General features: G+C 48.3%; 2 protein-coding genes across 4 annotated transcripts in view; one reads left to right on the plus strand and one right to left on the minus strand.

Annotated features, from left to right (window-relative positions):
* Window positions 1-13261, minus strand: part of LOC146182002 (uncharacterized) — a 223046-nt gene that overhangs the window by 202149 nt on the left and 7636 nt on the right. Inside the window, exons 6-10 of the mRNA XM_084575881.1 lie at window positions 12133-12311; window positions 10330-10469; window positions 8646-8800; window positions 7215-7296; window positions 6317-6434 (exon numbers count right to left, since the gene is read on the minus strand). Of these exons, the coding sequence (XP_084432007.1) occupies window positions 6317-6434; window positions 7215-7296; window positions 8646-8800; window positions 10330-10469; window positions 12133-12311 (674 nt within the window). The remainder of the gene's footprint in view (window positions 1-6316; window positions 6435-7214; window positions 7297-8645; window positions 8801-10329; window positions 10470-12132; window positions 12312-13261) is intronic.
* The window catches only part of LOC146182009 (1-phosphatidylinositol 4,5-bisphosphate phosphodiesterase delta-1-like), a 155382-nt gene that overhangs the window by 8328 nt on the left and 133793 nt on the right, over window positions 1-13261 (plus strand). For 2 of the 3 annotated variants that reach the window (XM_084577010.1, XM_084577011.1), the window contains exon 2: window positions 2197-2336. The exons of the other annotated variant lie outside the window; for it this stretch is intronic. The gene's annotated coding sequence lies outside the window, so the exon portion shown is untranslated. The remainder of the gene's footprint in view (window positions 1-2196; window positions 2337-13261) is intronic. 3 annotated transcript variants of the gene reach the window in all.

Here is a 13261-nt window from a genome sequence, read left to right on the forward strand (position 1 = left end):
GAGGACTGTTGTCCCTCACCCCGTTTACTGGCTGGATTTCTTGGTGACAGCGACACAGCAAGGGAACAAGTGGATGTCTGTTTCCTTTCTTTGCTTATCATACTATTACGGATGGGCGGCCACGTATGATAAGTCCCAGAGTGCCGCTACATGTTGAGTGACGACGGGGCGAATGACGTGAGGCAGCGTGTCAGGGTTTATGAACTGATGTTTTTTTTTAATGTTTTGCGAATGCAGCGGGGCATTTGGATACGCGTTTTTCTGACATCGGGCGCCTGTATCATCCTCTTATTCTGTAACCATGGTATTCAGTAACACCCGTTTCGCGCCAGCTTTGCAGAGGCTAAATACGTGTATAAGCCCATGATTCTCTCGGAGACATTTGTGAAAATGTGAAACCCGTATCGGCACACTGTACGCCTTGAAAGCTAAGTCAGCTTAGGTGTCGCTGTAAGCGGATATCCTACCCCAAAATTTAATAGATAGAATGATGGTTTAGTTAACCAATCTAAATCAATAATTAAGATATAGGTAGAAAAATGAGCATGATAGCTACTGCTTCCACGCCGTTTCAAAGGGGACGCTCCTATATTCCATCCGTCCGTCCGTCCGTCCATCAGCGATGAAACAAAGTTTGGTCACTGCTCCGGTCAAGGCCAAACGTTGAGGAGACACACATGTAATTGTCAAAGGTGTCTCACAAACATCATCTATGAAAAAAAACAAAAACGTGATGTTGCAGGTTAGCGATTCTAGAAGAGATGAGAAACAGTTCACCTGTCAACTGTTTTTCAAATAGTTTCTGCAAAAATTGGTTATTGGTTGAAATTGTTTTGCAGCTGAAGGCAAGGGGCGTTTTAACTGTACTCCCCCCCTCCCCCTTCCCCCTTTCCTTGTAGCATACTCGTAAACGTTGCAGAGATTTCTTTCATGACACGACACGTGCGGTTAATTGTAGACATCAATGATGCGACGTGAGGCCCCTTGCACCATTATCTTTCTGGTGGGAAAAAATGCCGGAGCTAATTGTGGCTGCTGCGAGGAAGTGCTATATGTTACCGCTAATAGGCCACGGGCCGCTAAGCACTGATATCTCCAGCACAATGCACGGATCTCTATCTTTATTTTTCCGTGCAAAACAACTCGAGAAACCGCACCGCTTTCCAGTCTCCGTTGTCCTTTCCCGCTCGGCGCTCATCACGAGTTGTTTCATCTCTTTTTCGTACGTTATCGTGACCGCTCGGATATCCATCGTTGCATCGCAGTTCAGTCGATTCGCTGATCTGTGTGTTGTGCACGCCTGAGATTGTGTATCTTGGACAGCGGCAGTATACGCGTCGAAATACACCATCGAAGACCTTGGAGGTTCGGGCCGGCCCTTGGCGTCCAAGGCTGTCTGTTGAAGGAATTCCAAAATCCCTGCTGTCCAAGATATTCCCGGGTATTTTCTGTCGACGATGTGGCTGCTTCGGAGCTTCTAGCGGGAGGGCGCCTCTCATCACCTGAAGGAGGATGTCCAAACGCGACGCGGAGGCTGCGACGCCCTCACTGGCGGCAACCTGTTGGACGGCGTCGTTGCTTCCTCGTCGTCGTCGTCGTCGTCGATGTGTCCCCTGCGCTTCTCGCCGCAGCGCCGTGCCAGAGCCACGCACGAGAGACAGGCGGCGATCAACGCCAGCTGGACCAGGAAAGCTGCCACCACAGCCGCCGTCAGGACGCTGGGTGTTGCGCACACCATCCGCGAGTCGCTCCTGGAAGCTGGGAGAGGAGAAAAAGTGCGACCAGGGCTCAGCACGATCCGGGTCTGTATAACGGTGACAACACTTCACTGCACTGCTTTGACGTAGCTCTGCAAAGGGTTCTATCCGTTCCTTGCTGATATGAAGCGCTCTGCAGAACAAATACTGTTAGACATTTATTCCTCCGCGAACTACAACAACCGGAACTGCTAGAAATGAACAACGTGATTTAAAGCGTTAATTTTTTTCTATGTCTTGCTCTTATTTTACGATAAAATACATGTTTGAACATTGTTTTGAAGTTGGTTTAGCTTTTTTTACACCACTAAATCTCCCGTGGCTGTCACGATTGCGAATTCGTTGTGCATTATATTGCAAAATTTCCCATTCCGCGATACATGCATCAGTATAGCGATACCCAACAGCCACATCAGCGGCCACGTCTCCACTGGCGCAGATGCCTCCTGCTATCCTGGACCCGGATGAGCTTCAAAGAACTCACTCCTGTCCCTTCTGCTGAATATGCCAGAATCCGTGGCGCCCTCTCCGATGCCCTGCACGATGATCTCCCGCTGCAGGGGATACTCTGGAAGCATGGTAGGCAGTATGTTCTTTTTGGATGCAGCTTTTGCGCCAGTCTTGTCACTGGTGCTGGTCGACGCCGCCGTGGCGTTCGACGCAGTCTTGGGCGATGTCACCGTGACCGACCTGCGGCCCATCCGCCTTTGGAGGCCCAGCGGTCGGAAGTACATGCGGCGACGTCTCCGTCTCTTGCCGAAGGACCGAGCCGCGCCTGAACCGCATGTCGCGGGCGCACATTCGTGCAGGCAGAACTGGACCGTGACCTGCGAAGGCCGAGCGGAGGAGTCGCTGTGAAGGAGTCTGACGCGCGTCCATGCTGAACACATGTGCAAGTACAAATAATTTCGGAGTCATCTCTCGGGACGTAGTGACAAATGTCATTTTTATTACTCCATTAATGTTTATCAGAGCGTTTTACCACCACTAAGTGCATCGGCATTGTCATCCTTACTATCATCGTTATTGCTGCAATCTTCATCAACTATAAGTGCACCGTCATTGTCTTCGCTACTAATATCATCATCGCTAACTGCAGCGTATATATCATCATACTATCGTCATTATCATTATCATTGACTTCACCGGCATTGTCATCGCTACAAGCATCCTCACGCTGGACTAGGAATATTAGGATCTGTTTCTCATTACCCCGCCGTCTACCCCCCCCCCCCCCACACACACACACACACAAGACCGGTGTGGCGAAGTGGTTAACGAGTTCGGCTGGGGATAGGAAGGATAGTGGTTCGATTCCTGGTGGAGACATTTTTTTTTCTTTCTTGTCAGTTCATATAAAACACTTTCTGCGAACACTTCCTGCGAAACAGCCACCAAGCAGGCCTCGGATATGGGCTCGGATGGGCGTAACCGTTACCCCTACACCGTAACCACGGAGTAAGGCCTCATTCTCACAGCCGGTGCTCCTCTCCGTCGCGGCGGCATCGGCGGGGGACACCGCACGACGGATGGAGCGGCGCGATGTTCAAACAGAAACGGGCGCCGGACGCCGTCAAACTTGTTTGGGCGGGGCCTCGCCGCTCACACGCGAGCGGTTTTTTTTTTTCTCCTGCAAGAAAAAAAAAAAAATGCGGAGGGCGGCTGCCCTCCCTGCAGCGGTGGAAGTCGTGTGTTCCGCGTCTGTACAGAAAAAAAAAAAGAAGCGTGCTGTCTCACGTGCTCTAACAGCAGTTTGGAGCTAGAACGCGTTTTCATCTCAGCTTCGGTAACGGTACAAACACCACGCGTACTGCGCCAAAGCAAATGAGTATAATTATAGCAACCATGTATTAAACCGCAGAAAATTATGCTCACTCCAATAACATTATTCTTCACAATCAGCGAAAATATTCTTCTCAATCAGCACAATCACAGAAAGCATAATGAACTATTCTATCAATAAAATAATTGTTCGCGACAGCATGGCAATATGGTATTGATACAAGCATTAAAAATCAAGTTAGGATGGCACCGACTGAAATAATATTTCACGCAAATCTGTTGGAAGTCGAGGTTAGCTGTGCTGTCCTGCATATTGCAAAATTAAATAAAATCGGCATTTTTTGTTAGCCTCTTGTGATTTGGGGCTGGAAGGCATTGCTATCTTAGCTTCAGTAGCTGTACGCAACTCCACAGTTTACTGCAAAGCGCCGCGCGTACAGCACGGAAGCAAATGGGTACGAATATAAGCAGCGAGTACTAAAACGTAGTGTAAATGCACACTAGTTATATTACTTTTGATAAGCAGTTTCGTCACAACTTTCATAAAAGAGGTTCTCTGCCTGGCAGGTAGACTGCGGCCTTTTCTTGAATTTTTTTTCCCCATTGGTATGCTTTTTCTTTATTTCTTTCCTTAGACCTCCTCCCATTCATGATGTTTCCTTGCCGCGCCATTCACCCACTGTTTGCTTTTTTTTCTCTTTTCTTTGTTCCGTTTTCTCCTCTGCTCCTTTCCTCACCTCACCCATTACCTCTTTCTTTTCCTTCAACTGTGCTGTGCGGCAGTCACTTTGACCTCTTCGCCTGCCTAGCCAATAGATTTTCCGCCCGTCCGAATCTTTACTGTCCCGAACCTTGTTTGCTACGCCGCACTTGTTTTTGTTTCTGGTTTGTCTATATAATGGATCTTAGCTCAAATTATGAGCCACATGCCAAGCACTTGTTATGCGTTTGGATCGGCTTAGGTTTGCGAGAAAAACTACCCGCTTAACTGCTTGCAACGAGGTATCGTTTGCGTAGCTCCAGAATGGAAGGGAGTGAAATTCCAAATCTACTACTTGAAAATAGTACTGTTACTTCAAAAAAAAAAAAAATCCCCGTCTCTTATATTCCACATTTAGTGTCGCGACTTCTCGCAGCAGTTCGGAGTTGGAACGCCTTCTTATCTCAGCCTCAGTACAAACACCGCGCGTACTACGAAACAACAAATGGGTACGAATATATATCAAGGCAGTATCCAAGCTCAGCATAAATGCGCACTCCTATAATATTTATAATATTATTCATGGCAGTCAGCGAAATCGAAGAAATCTATAGGTACATATAAATAACTCTATCATCAATAAAGGAATGGGTCGCCAGAACTTGCAAGATTTCTTTTGATAAACCCATTCAAATATACAACTGAAACATCGTAAAGTTTTGCAGGAGGTCATGTTTAGCTGCGACACCCGGTGCATTGAGAAATGAAAAAAAAAAAAAAAAAAAGGAACAGCATTTGTTGTCTCTTGTCAGAGCGTGCTTCGCGGGGCACCAGACAGGAGGGCAACCCCCGCTTTTTTTTTCTCTCTCTGTGCTCGCGCACCGCCGTCTGCACGCGAGCCCGCGATGGCCGCGCGGCCGCTCCGCCGGCGCTCGCTTGGTCGCGACACGCAGCCGTGACGTAGAGTCACGTGAGAGAAGCGAGCGCGCTGACTGGACCGTCTTTCGTGGGGCGGAGTCCGACGTACGCCGGACCGGCGGCGCCTTGGAGCAAAACCCCACGGCGCCGGCCACCCGATTTCGGGGAGTACTGGCACCATCAACTCCCCTTCTCGGGCGAGCGCCGGCGCGACGGAGGCGACGGAGGAGAGAAAAACCGGCTATGAGAATGAGGCCTAACAGCGTCACGCTGCGCGCAGAAGTCATGGTACTCGCCCCTAGAGCTTTCTGTACTTGTTACGTATTCCGCCCCTCCTGTCGGTGGTCAGTGAACCGCAATATTTGCTGCCATTTCACGCAGCTTGTATTCGGGTATCTGCGTTGACACTTGGCAAAAATGCTGAAGACTTTAGTCTTTCTTACGGCGCTTAAAGAGGAACGGAAACAAGGAAGGATGCGCACTTCGAACTGTGAGAAACCTTCGGTCCCTGAATTTTGTTGGTTAGCATTTTTGCTCGCGCTAGTCTGTCAGCTGTTTCGACGATTCTTCATCTTACGACTGCCACAACGATAATAAGGAATGATCATCGGCCGTTACGCATTTAAGTGGATGACACAGGTTTATTTATTTATTTACTCATACTGCGGACCAGGGGCCGGCAGAAAGTTAGGTGGGCGGATGAGATTAAGAAGTTCGCAGGTGTCAAGTGGATGCAGCTAGCACAGAACCGGGATAAGTGGAGAAATATGGGAGAGGCCTTCGCCCTGCAGTGGGTATAATCAGGCTGATGATGATGATGATGACTGCAGACGAATATGTTGGCCCAAGCAGGAGGGACAATACAACAAAAATATTGGAATATAGAGCAATACAGAGCAAAAAGGACAAAAAACTGAGGACAAAAGTTCAACTCTGGTCACTATGAAATGGACAAAATTCAAGAACACAGTTCAACTTAAGGAGTCTTTGTTCCGAAAAGACATTCCAGTTCTTTTAGGAAGTCGTTTGATACATAAACATTTGGTGGCAGTTCATTCCAATCGTTCACAGTTTTAGGGAAAAACTGTTTTATAAGAGTTTGTTTTTGCGAAAATTGGAGGTGGAGCTCTGTTTCGTGACAAGCGTGCGAATATACCTGAAAGCGGACGACAACGTCGTCGGCGAATTTGAAGGCCTCAAAGCGGCTCTGCAGCGTCCTCGTCTTGTCCCCAGGCAACTTCTCCAGTGCTGGAAATATGTTCCTGTCCGTGGGACACCTGCGTAGCAAGCAGATTGCTAACATACAGACTCTGAATGTATTTGTGTTGAGCCGCGGTCGCGTAGTGGCATTTCATTCCTGTAAATCAACCACTTGATACCAGTAATTATCCTACGACTGGTCTACAGAGCCTCTTCATGGCGGTGGTCTTCAGCCTCATTATCGTGCATCCGTTTAGTGCAATCAAGCTATGATAGAAGCGACACCCTATAATCCTTCCTCTCGAGAACGGACACGGCCACAGTGATTCGTATAGGTTGGTCAGAAAAAACACCACGTGTCTGCTGGATGTGTCATTAATTCTCTGCTACCTTCATGGTCTGAAAATCTTGACTGATGCAAAAAGCCGTGTCTTGGTGCCGAAAGGGCGAAGGTGACCTGCTGACCTGTAGGTCCTACCTATTTTTAACTGCCTGCAACATCAGAGGCACCTAAACGGGGTTATAATTCGTCTTCGCATCTTGATGACGTCACGTTGGGTAACAAACAAACAGCTCCAAGAAGTACGGTCTTGGGCCGCGTAAGGAAACATTTCCTCTCCCTTCCACGTAACCAGGTTATGGTCGGGATCAGTAAGTGAGATTCTGATGATTTGGAGAACAGGGGCCGTGTAATGACTGTTGTTATCTGAATTCATTCTTCAGTCCACCGCTTACGTCCTATATGATCAGTGTAGCTTTTAATCTTTATTTGCAAAAGAAAGGGAATGAAAAATGGTGCCCCCCGCTATTATATCAAATCTGATTCAGCACGATCGTGGGGGGCTGATTGCACTTACCCAGAGCTGTCGATGAGCACGATGGAATCGTCGTTCTGGCCGCTCGTCGCTACGAGGTTTCTCGCAAACAGTCCGAACACGCCTGCACAGATAACCTCGCTAAATAACACCTCGGTTAAAGGTCAATAAGAGAACAAGTGCACCTTGTACTGGCCAGACTTTCAAACAGAGGTAGCAAGTGCACCTTGTACTGGCCAAACTTTAAAACAGAGGTAGTAATCACACGTGTCCAAAGCTATGGAAGTTGAACATCCAACAGTTGTAGAGGGTGCTTAAGACTGCTTACGTGCTCTGAATGCGAAAGCAATTATGGCCCATTCTGCATCAGACTGCGTCGCTCACTAAATATTTTATACTAGTGTCGTTTAAGCGCACCACTATTGTCGATGGAAATGCGCTTACCCACTACCACCTAACGTCACTTTCATTACTGCTGACTGAGTTCGGCATTCACTAGATCCACCTTTGTTCAGCTTGGACCAACGAGTCTTCATGATGAGACGTGGATGCTGGACAAGATAAGGATGACAGTAACTATTTTACTCATTTTCATTGTTCCTTCAGCGCTCGGCTAGACAGGATTTACGTTTCACTAGACGGATTAGGCATTGTTTTTGGTTACTGGTTGCCGCTCATACTCTTCATAGATCGCTGCATGGTGCCTGTCCAGATACGAAAGTACAGTCGGTGCGTAATGCATCCTCGTTGGGGGCTGTGGAAACTGAACAGCTGTCTCCTGTCAGATGGGATCTTTCAACGTGCTGCATTTATTTGCTTGCTTGAAATACGCATGCTTGTGCATTGATCTCTTCGTTTTTAAAAAGTAGGGCTTATCTAAAAAAACGAGGCAAAAGCATTTGGTCATTGAATCTTTAAGAAAGGTCGCATTCTTAAAGAACCATCCCGTTCGTGAGCTAGGGCGTGCGTTAAGTGAGCTACGTGAGCTAGAGAGAGTTCGCTCTGGTGCTTTTGCAGAAGAAATCAATAATTTTAAAGCGGGCCTTCAACAATCCGCAACCGAGAGACATAAGGAGGCCTTGATAAGGTCTAGATCCAATAGGTTTCTATAACGAACATCCGTCTCGACGGGCCGTGAGTGAAGAAAGGGAAACTGCTCTTGCCAAGGAAATATCCCAGCGACGTCGATTCCGAGGATGACGATCTTCATTGTGTCTGGAAAGTGTGCGATTCAGCGCATCGCATAAACTTGTCACATGAGGAGTCGCTGTAAAGCTCCCTACACTAGAGTTGCTGTATAGGCTATACTATATAGGCTAGAGTTACTATATAAGCCTGTATAGTAACTACCCTGCAATGCTTTGCCGCCAGGCGTCCACAACAGGCATGCAGAATGTCACATGCGCCTAGGTTGTTGAGGCACTCACCATTGTAAACACGTAGTAAACACCTATTGTCATAGTGAACACCTACTGTCATCGTCCATCTCGATGCGCAGGAAGAGCTCATCCCCCAGCTTTGCTCCGGCCACGTCGACCCCTTGCCTGTCCGTGATGCGCAGGCGAACGTTCGGCGATGGGGCTGTGGCATTGACCACGCCGGGAACCCTGCTCGCCGGACCCACGCCGCTGCAAAGAAAAGTCGGGGGGAGGAGGCGCGAGAACAGCCCTGCGTAGTTAGGCTACTTCGTCTTCCTACTCTCCTGGCACTGCCTATTCAGCCAAGAAATAGCCACAATCATGCACCGGATAAATCGGGCTATTTGCGGCTGATACGCCGTAGCGCAGAAGCCTGGGAAAAGGAGACGATGGGCGCGGACGAGTGCTAGTTCCAGCAGATTGCAGGTCCCCGAAAGATATCAGCTGCTTATCAGCTATCGCTTATCCTGCTCCCCATTTGCCATGATGTATAGACGAACATGACTTCCAGCAAGCCTGTCTGCTAGACTGTACGTGTTTGGGTACGCTGCAGTTTCGTGACTTTTTTTTTTAATTGATGAAGATGGCGGCAACTTTTGAATGGTGCAGGAACGTTTTGGCCAAAGAGCACCAATGGGACAAGTATGGGGTCTGAGATCGATTTTCTCAATATCTCACCACAGAGAAGCCGGATACAAGACCAGGAGACATCTTGTGGACATTGCATCACCGCTGGCCACTGTATCGGCGGCAGTGGGGACCGAACCACGAACGTATATACCACATACAAAATGGATGCTCACACCAATGGATCACCGCTGCTCTGTATTTTGATTTCATTGCACTTTTTTATTGTGACACCGTGCGACGAAGGCAGAAAATGGCGGTGTTATGAGCGAAGCATGACTATGGAAGGCTGACCAGCCGCTGATTGGTCAGCGTGACGTCACAGGCCCACTTAGCAGCTCCTTCTAAATACGGCGTGGTAAAATGGGAATCGAATTCACTGGAAGTAAGACACCCAGGCACATTCCTGTATTGAAACGGGCTTTATGTCGGGTGGTAGTCTGACACACATAATGGAATGCAGCTTACGACTGCAGGCTAACGAAAATGCGCCAGGTAACAGCAGAGGCACAAGGAGCAAAGTGCACGTACTCGAACGAGGACCCGCTTTGGATGCCGCTGACGGGAACCACTAACGCTGTCGTACCCTTAAAGGCCTCGGAGCTTAAGTCCTGCTTTTCTGAGAGAATCAGCTAGTTACCGTGAACCATGGCTTCGCGCTATCCGCAAATTTAACACAGTTTCCAACATACGTGAACAGTGCGAACAACAATCTAGCTCCATGGCTTTGCTCGCTTAATCACTAGTGATTTGCTTTTCGATTGCACATTTTGACTTTTAATAAGGTCTTGTTGTTTTTCTTCCTGTCTCTCTCATATTTTATCTCTCTTCAGGATACTGTGTAGACTGATAGTATACAATCTGCAGAGCATATATTGCATATACGTTTCATACTTACGCATAATCTGAGCTCTGCCTTATAGTTGCTATATAAACCAAGCAACTCACTGCCTACTGCTGCCGAATCGGCACTGTGTCTTCTTCCTCTATAGCTCACCTTGTAGGCTCACTATTCGAGAACCGGTGGGCTACAATCGTTGTCGTAGTTACTCGCCACTATCAGTGGAGTCGCATTGTACAAGCACAGCATAGAGTGGTGCACGCAAACTCACCCCACAAGGACCTTGTAGGTGTTGGTGACCGTGCGATTGCCGGTGTCGAAGATGCAGAACAGCTTGACGATCCTGTCGCCCTTCTGCTGTATGACCGGGTGCTGTTGGATTACTATCGTGCTCGTGAACCGGCCACGATCCTGCGAATAGCAACAGTGTGCGGCAGAGCGCGTCTACTTAAATGTGTAAGATAAGCCCCCCCCCCCCCCCCCCCCCCCCTTTTTTTTTTTTTTTTTTTTTTTTTTTTTTTTTTTTTTTTTTTACGGTGGCATTTCGTTTGGTTTGACTTCACAGAAGGGCAACCGGGTTAAGGGACATGTTCAATGTGCGGCTGACAAGGCCAAATCTCTGTTAATAGTAATTCGCCTCTCCTGAATACTGTCAGCTCCACAGAAATAGATACGCAGGTCCCCCATTTGCTAACCATCCTGGTAAGAACTCAACCTTGTGTTTGCGCCCACAGAAACAGATACGCAGGCCCCCCATTTGCTAACCGTTCTGGTAAGAGCTCAACCTTGTGTTTGGCGCATGATGGCCTCAGTTGCTTATGTGATGCCATTAAACGGAACACAACATACAAATAACTATCCTCGTAAAGAGGGTCTGAGAACAATTGCAGCCGAGTTGTGGTCCCGGTAAACAAAAAAAAAAAAACGATTCTGTGGCTATTTTCTGGCAATGCTGATGCTTGTCCGGCGGCAAAATGCGCGTTCATTGTGCATACAATTGAGTATTAAATAATCTTCTCGCTCAATCCCGATTTCAACACTTGCCACCAGTAACGAAAGTGACTCTGTGATCGTAGTCTCGGAGCGAATAGCAGTGTAGTTTAGCCTGAAGGGCCTATGCGGAGAAAACTGCAGTAGAAAAGTTTTTGCAGCGAGGTTTTTTAGCACAAAGATACAGCAAAGCCTGCATTTCATTTATTGTCTTCTTTTTTTTTTTTTCGAACTTGTAAATGTTCTTTTTTAAGTGAGAATACCGTCTTCGTCAGCACACAGAAAAAAAAAATCCTGAATGAACGTTTGTGTGATCGGTAGCCATGCGTCATAACCAATGAGCCGCCACGTCGGAGATAACCTCCGGGAAGGTATATGCATGATAGCGTGGCAGAAGCACAGTCCATTCCCTTCACGCAGTGGACTGAAAACGCGGTGTCTCTGTGCTTCTTTGCCCTATTTGGACCAGGACGGACGAGTGGTACCCCTGAACGCCCCTCTTATAAATTTAACATTTACAGCACAGAGGAGACTCCGGCACAAACCAAGGGTTCGAAACGAAATTCCAGCATTTCGGGACCAACTCGGTGTCTTCCTTAGAAGCGACTGACTGGTCAGCCCGCAGCAGGGAGTGGCATGACATCCTCTGTGTTCACGTGATCTGTTCTGTTACGTGGAGTGCAGAGACAACAGGCGCCTGACCACTAAAATAGAAGCCTGGGCGAGTTGATATGTATACATTCTAAAACAGCGCAAAAGAACAGGGACGAATCAGCGCTCGTGTTGTACGTTTCGTTCTCTCGTCCCTGTTCTTTTGCGCTGTTTTAGAATGCCTGACTACTACCCGCTGTCTGCTGACCGTTGGGCCGCCCCGCAAAAGAAAGGACCGAGTTGGTTCCTAAATCTATGGACTTCATTTTCAACCCTTTGGGGCAAGAGCCTCATCTATGTTGCAAACCTTGCCCGATGGACTTCTGTCAGAGAAGGCTTTAGACACTATCTGAGCCTGCACACGCCTATCTGGTGCGCAGTCTATAGACAGGTGTGAAAAGAGAGCGAGAGAGAGAGAGAGAGAGAGACGCACGTCCTCTGAGACTCCGCAGTGGCGGTCCATGAGGCCCATGACCAGTGTGGTCTCCCGGGAGCCACGGCCCTGGACATCGCAGCCGGCGGTCTCCTCCCGTGGGTAGATCCTGCCCCCGAACGGGTCCTTGGTGTGCAGAGTCAGCGACATCGACTCCCGCGTGCATGACAGCTGCACGGCTGCGATGTCATGGAAGGAGGAGAATGTCTGCTGCAGATAGCTGCATCATTGTACCGGCAAGCCTGCCACTATAATGAAAAAAGTAGGCTTTCTTTTGCGTAGAAGGCTGTCTTCCGCAGCACTGTACGTAGTACTTGAATTTTCGAACATTGAGATCTGTTTAATATTAACTAAGCAATTGGGGAGAAGCATATAAAAGTTTACATATCTTGCACCTATTACAAATATGCGCCTGCTTCTAATGACAGGTTTCTGGGTGGCCACTACTAATAAAACCACATAAGCCTTTTTTGCACTTTCAAGAACGCGATTACTCTCGGCAGTTCAGTTAAGGATAACTTTATTGCCATTGATGTAGAGGCCCCTTCGCTCCCTCAGGAAGACCCAAGGGGGCCTCCAAGGAAGAGGGAGCCCTGCAGGGGGACGTCTTTCGCAAAGCGTCCCGTGCTAGACGGATTACTCGAGCTTGCTTCTCCGGAGCCCGGCTCTAAAGACATCCCAGGTTTCTTTCTCTCTGATTTCATCAATATTCCCGGGAGAATCGGGGCATTCCCAAATGAGATGATCCTGATTGGCTAATATCCCGCATTTGGTGCAGAACTTTGGAGGTTCCTCTCCCTCACCGTATAGACAATATGGAAAGGATCGGTTTGTTTGTAATTTTCTCCAGTCTCTGCACTCGTTAGGTGAGAGACCGAGAGACCGATGTGTGAGAGACCGATCTGGAGGTGGGACTTCTAATCTTTCATTCCTGTGCGTAGCCGTGATTTCCCTGTACGTGATGAGCGGATCGTTCGACCCGGGTAAGGGTGATTCCACGGCCATCCGGGTGTAGATGGCCGAGACTGGTAGCAGCCTCGTTGCCTGGAATCTCCTCGTGAGCCGGGACCCACATGATGGAGATCTCTCTATCCAATACCGATTGTCCAAGTATCCTATACTGCACGCT

Source organism: Amblyomma maculatum, chromosome 8, assembly GCF_055883805.1.
Source record: "Amblyomma maculatum isolate TAMU_Amacu chromosome 8, ASM5588380v1, whole genome shotgun sequence".
Lineage (NCBI taxonomy): Eukaryota > Metazoa > Arthropoda > Arachnida > Ixodida > Ixodidae > Amblyomma > Amblyomma maculatum.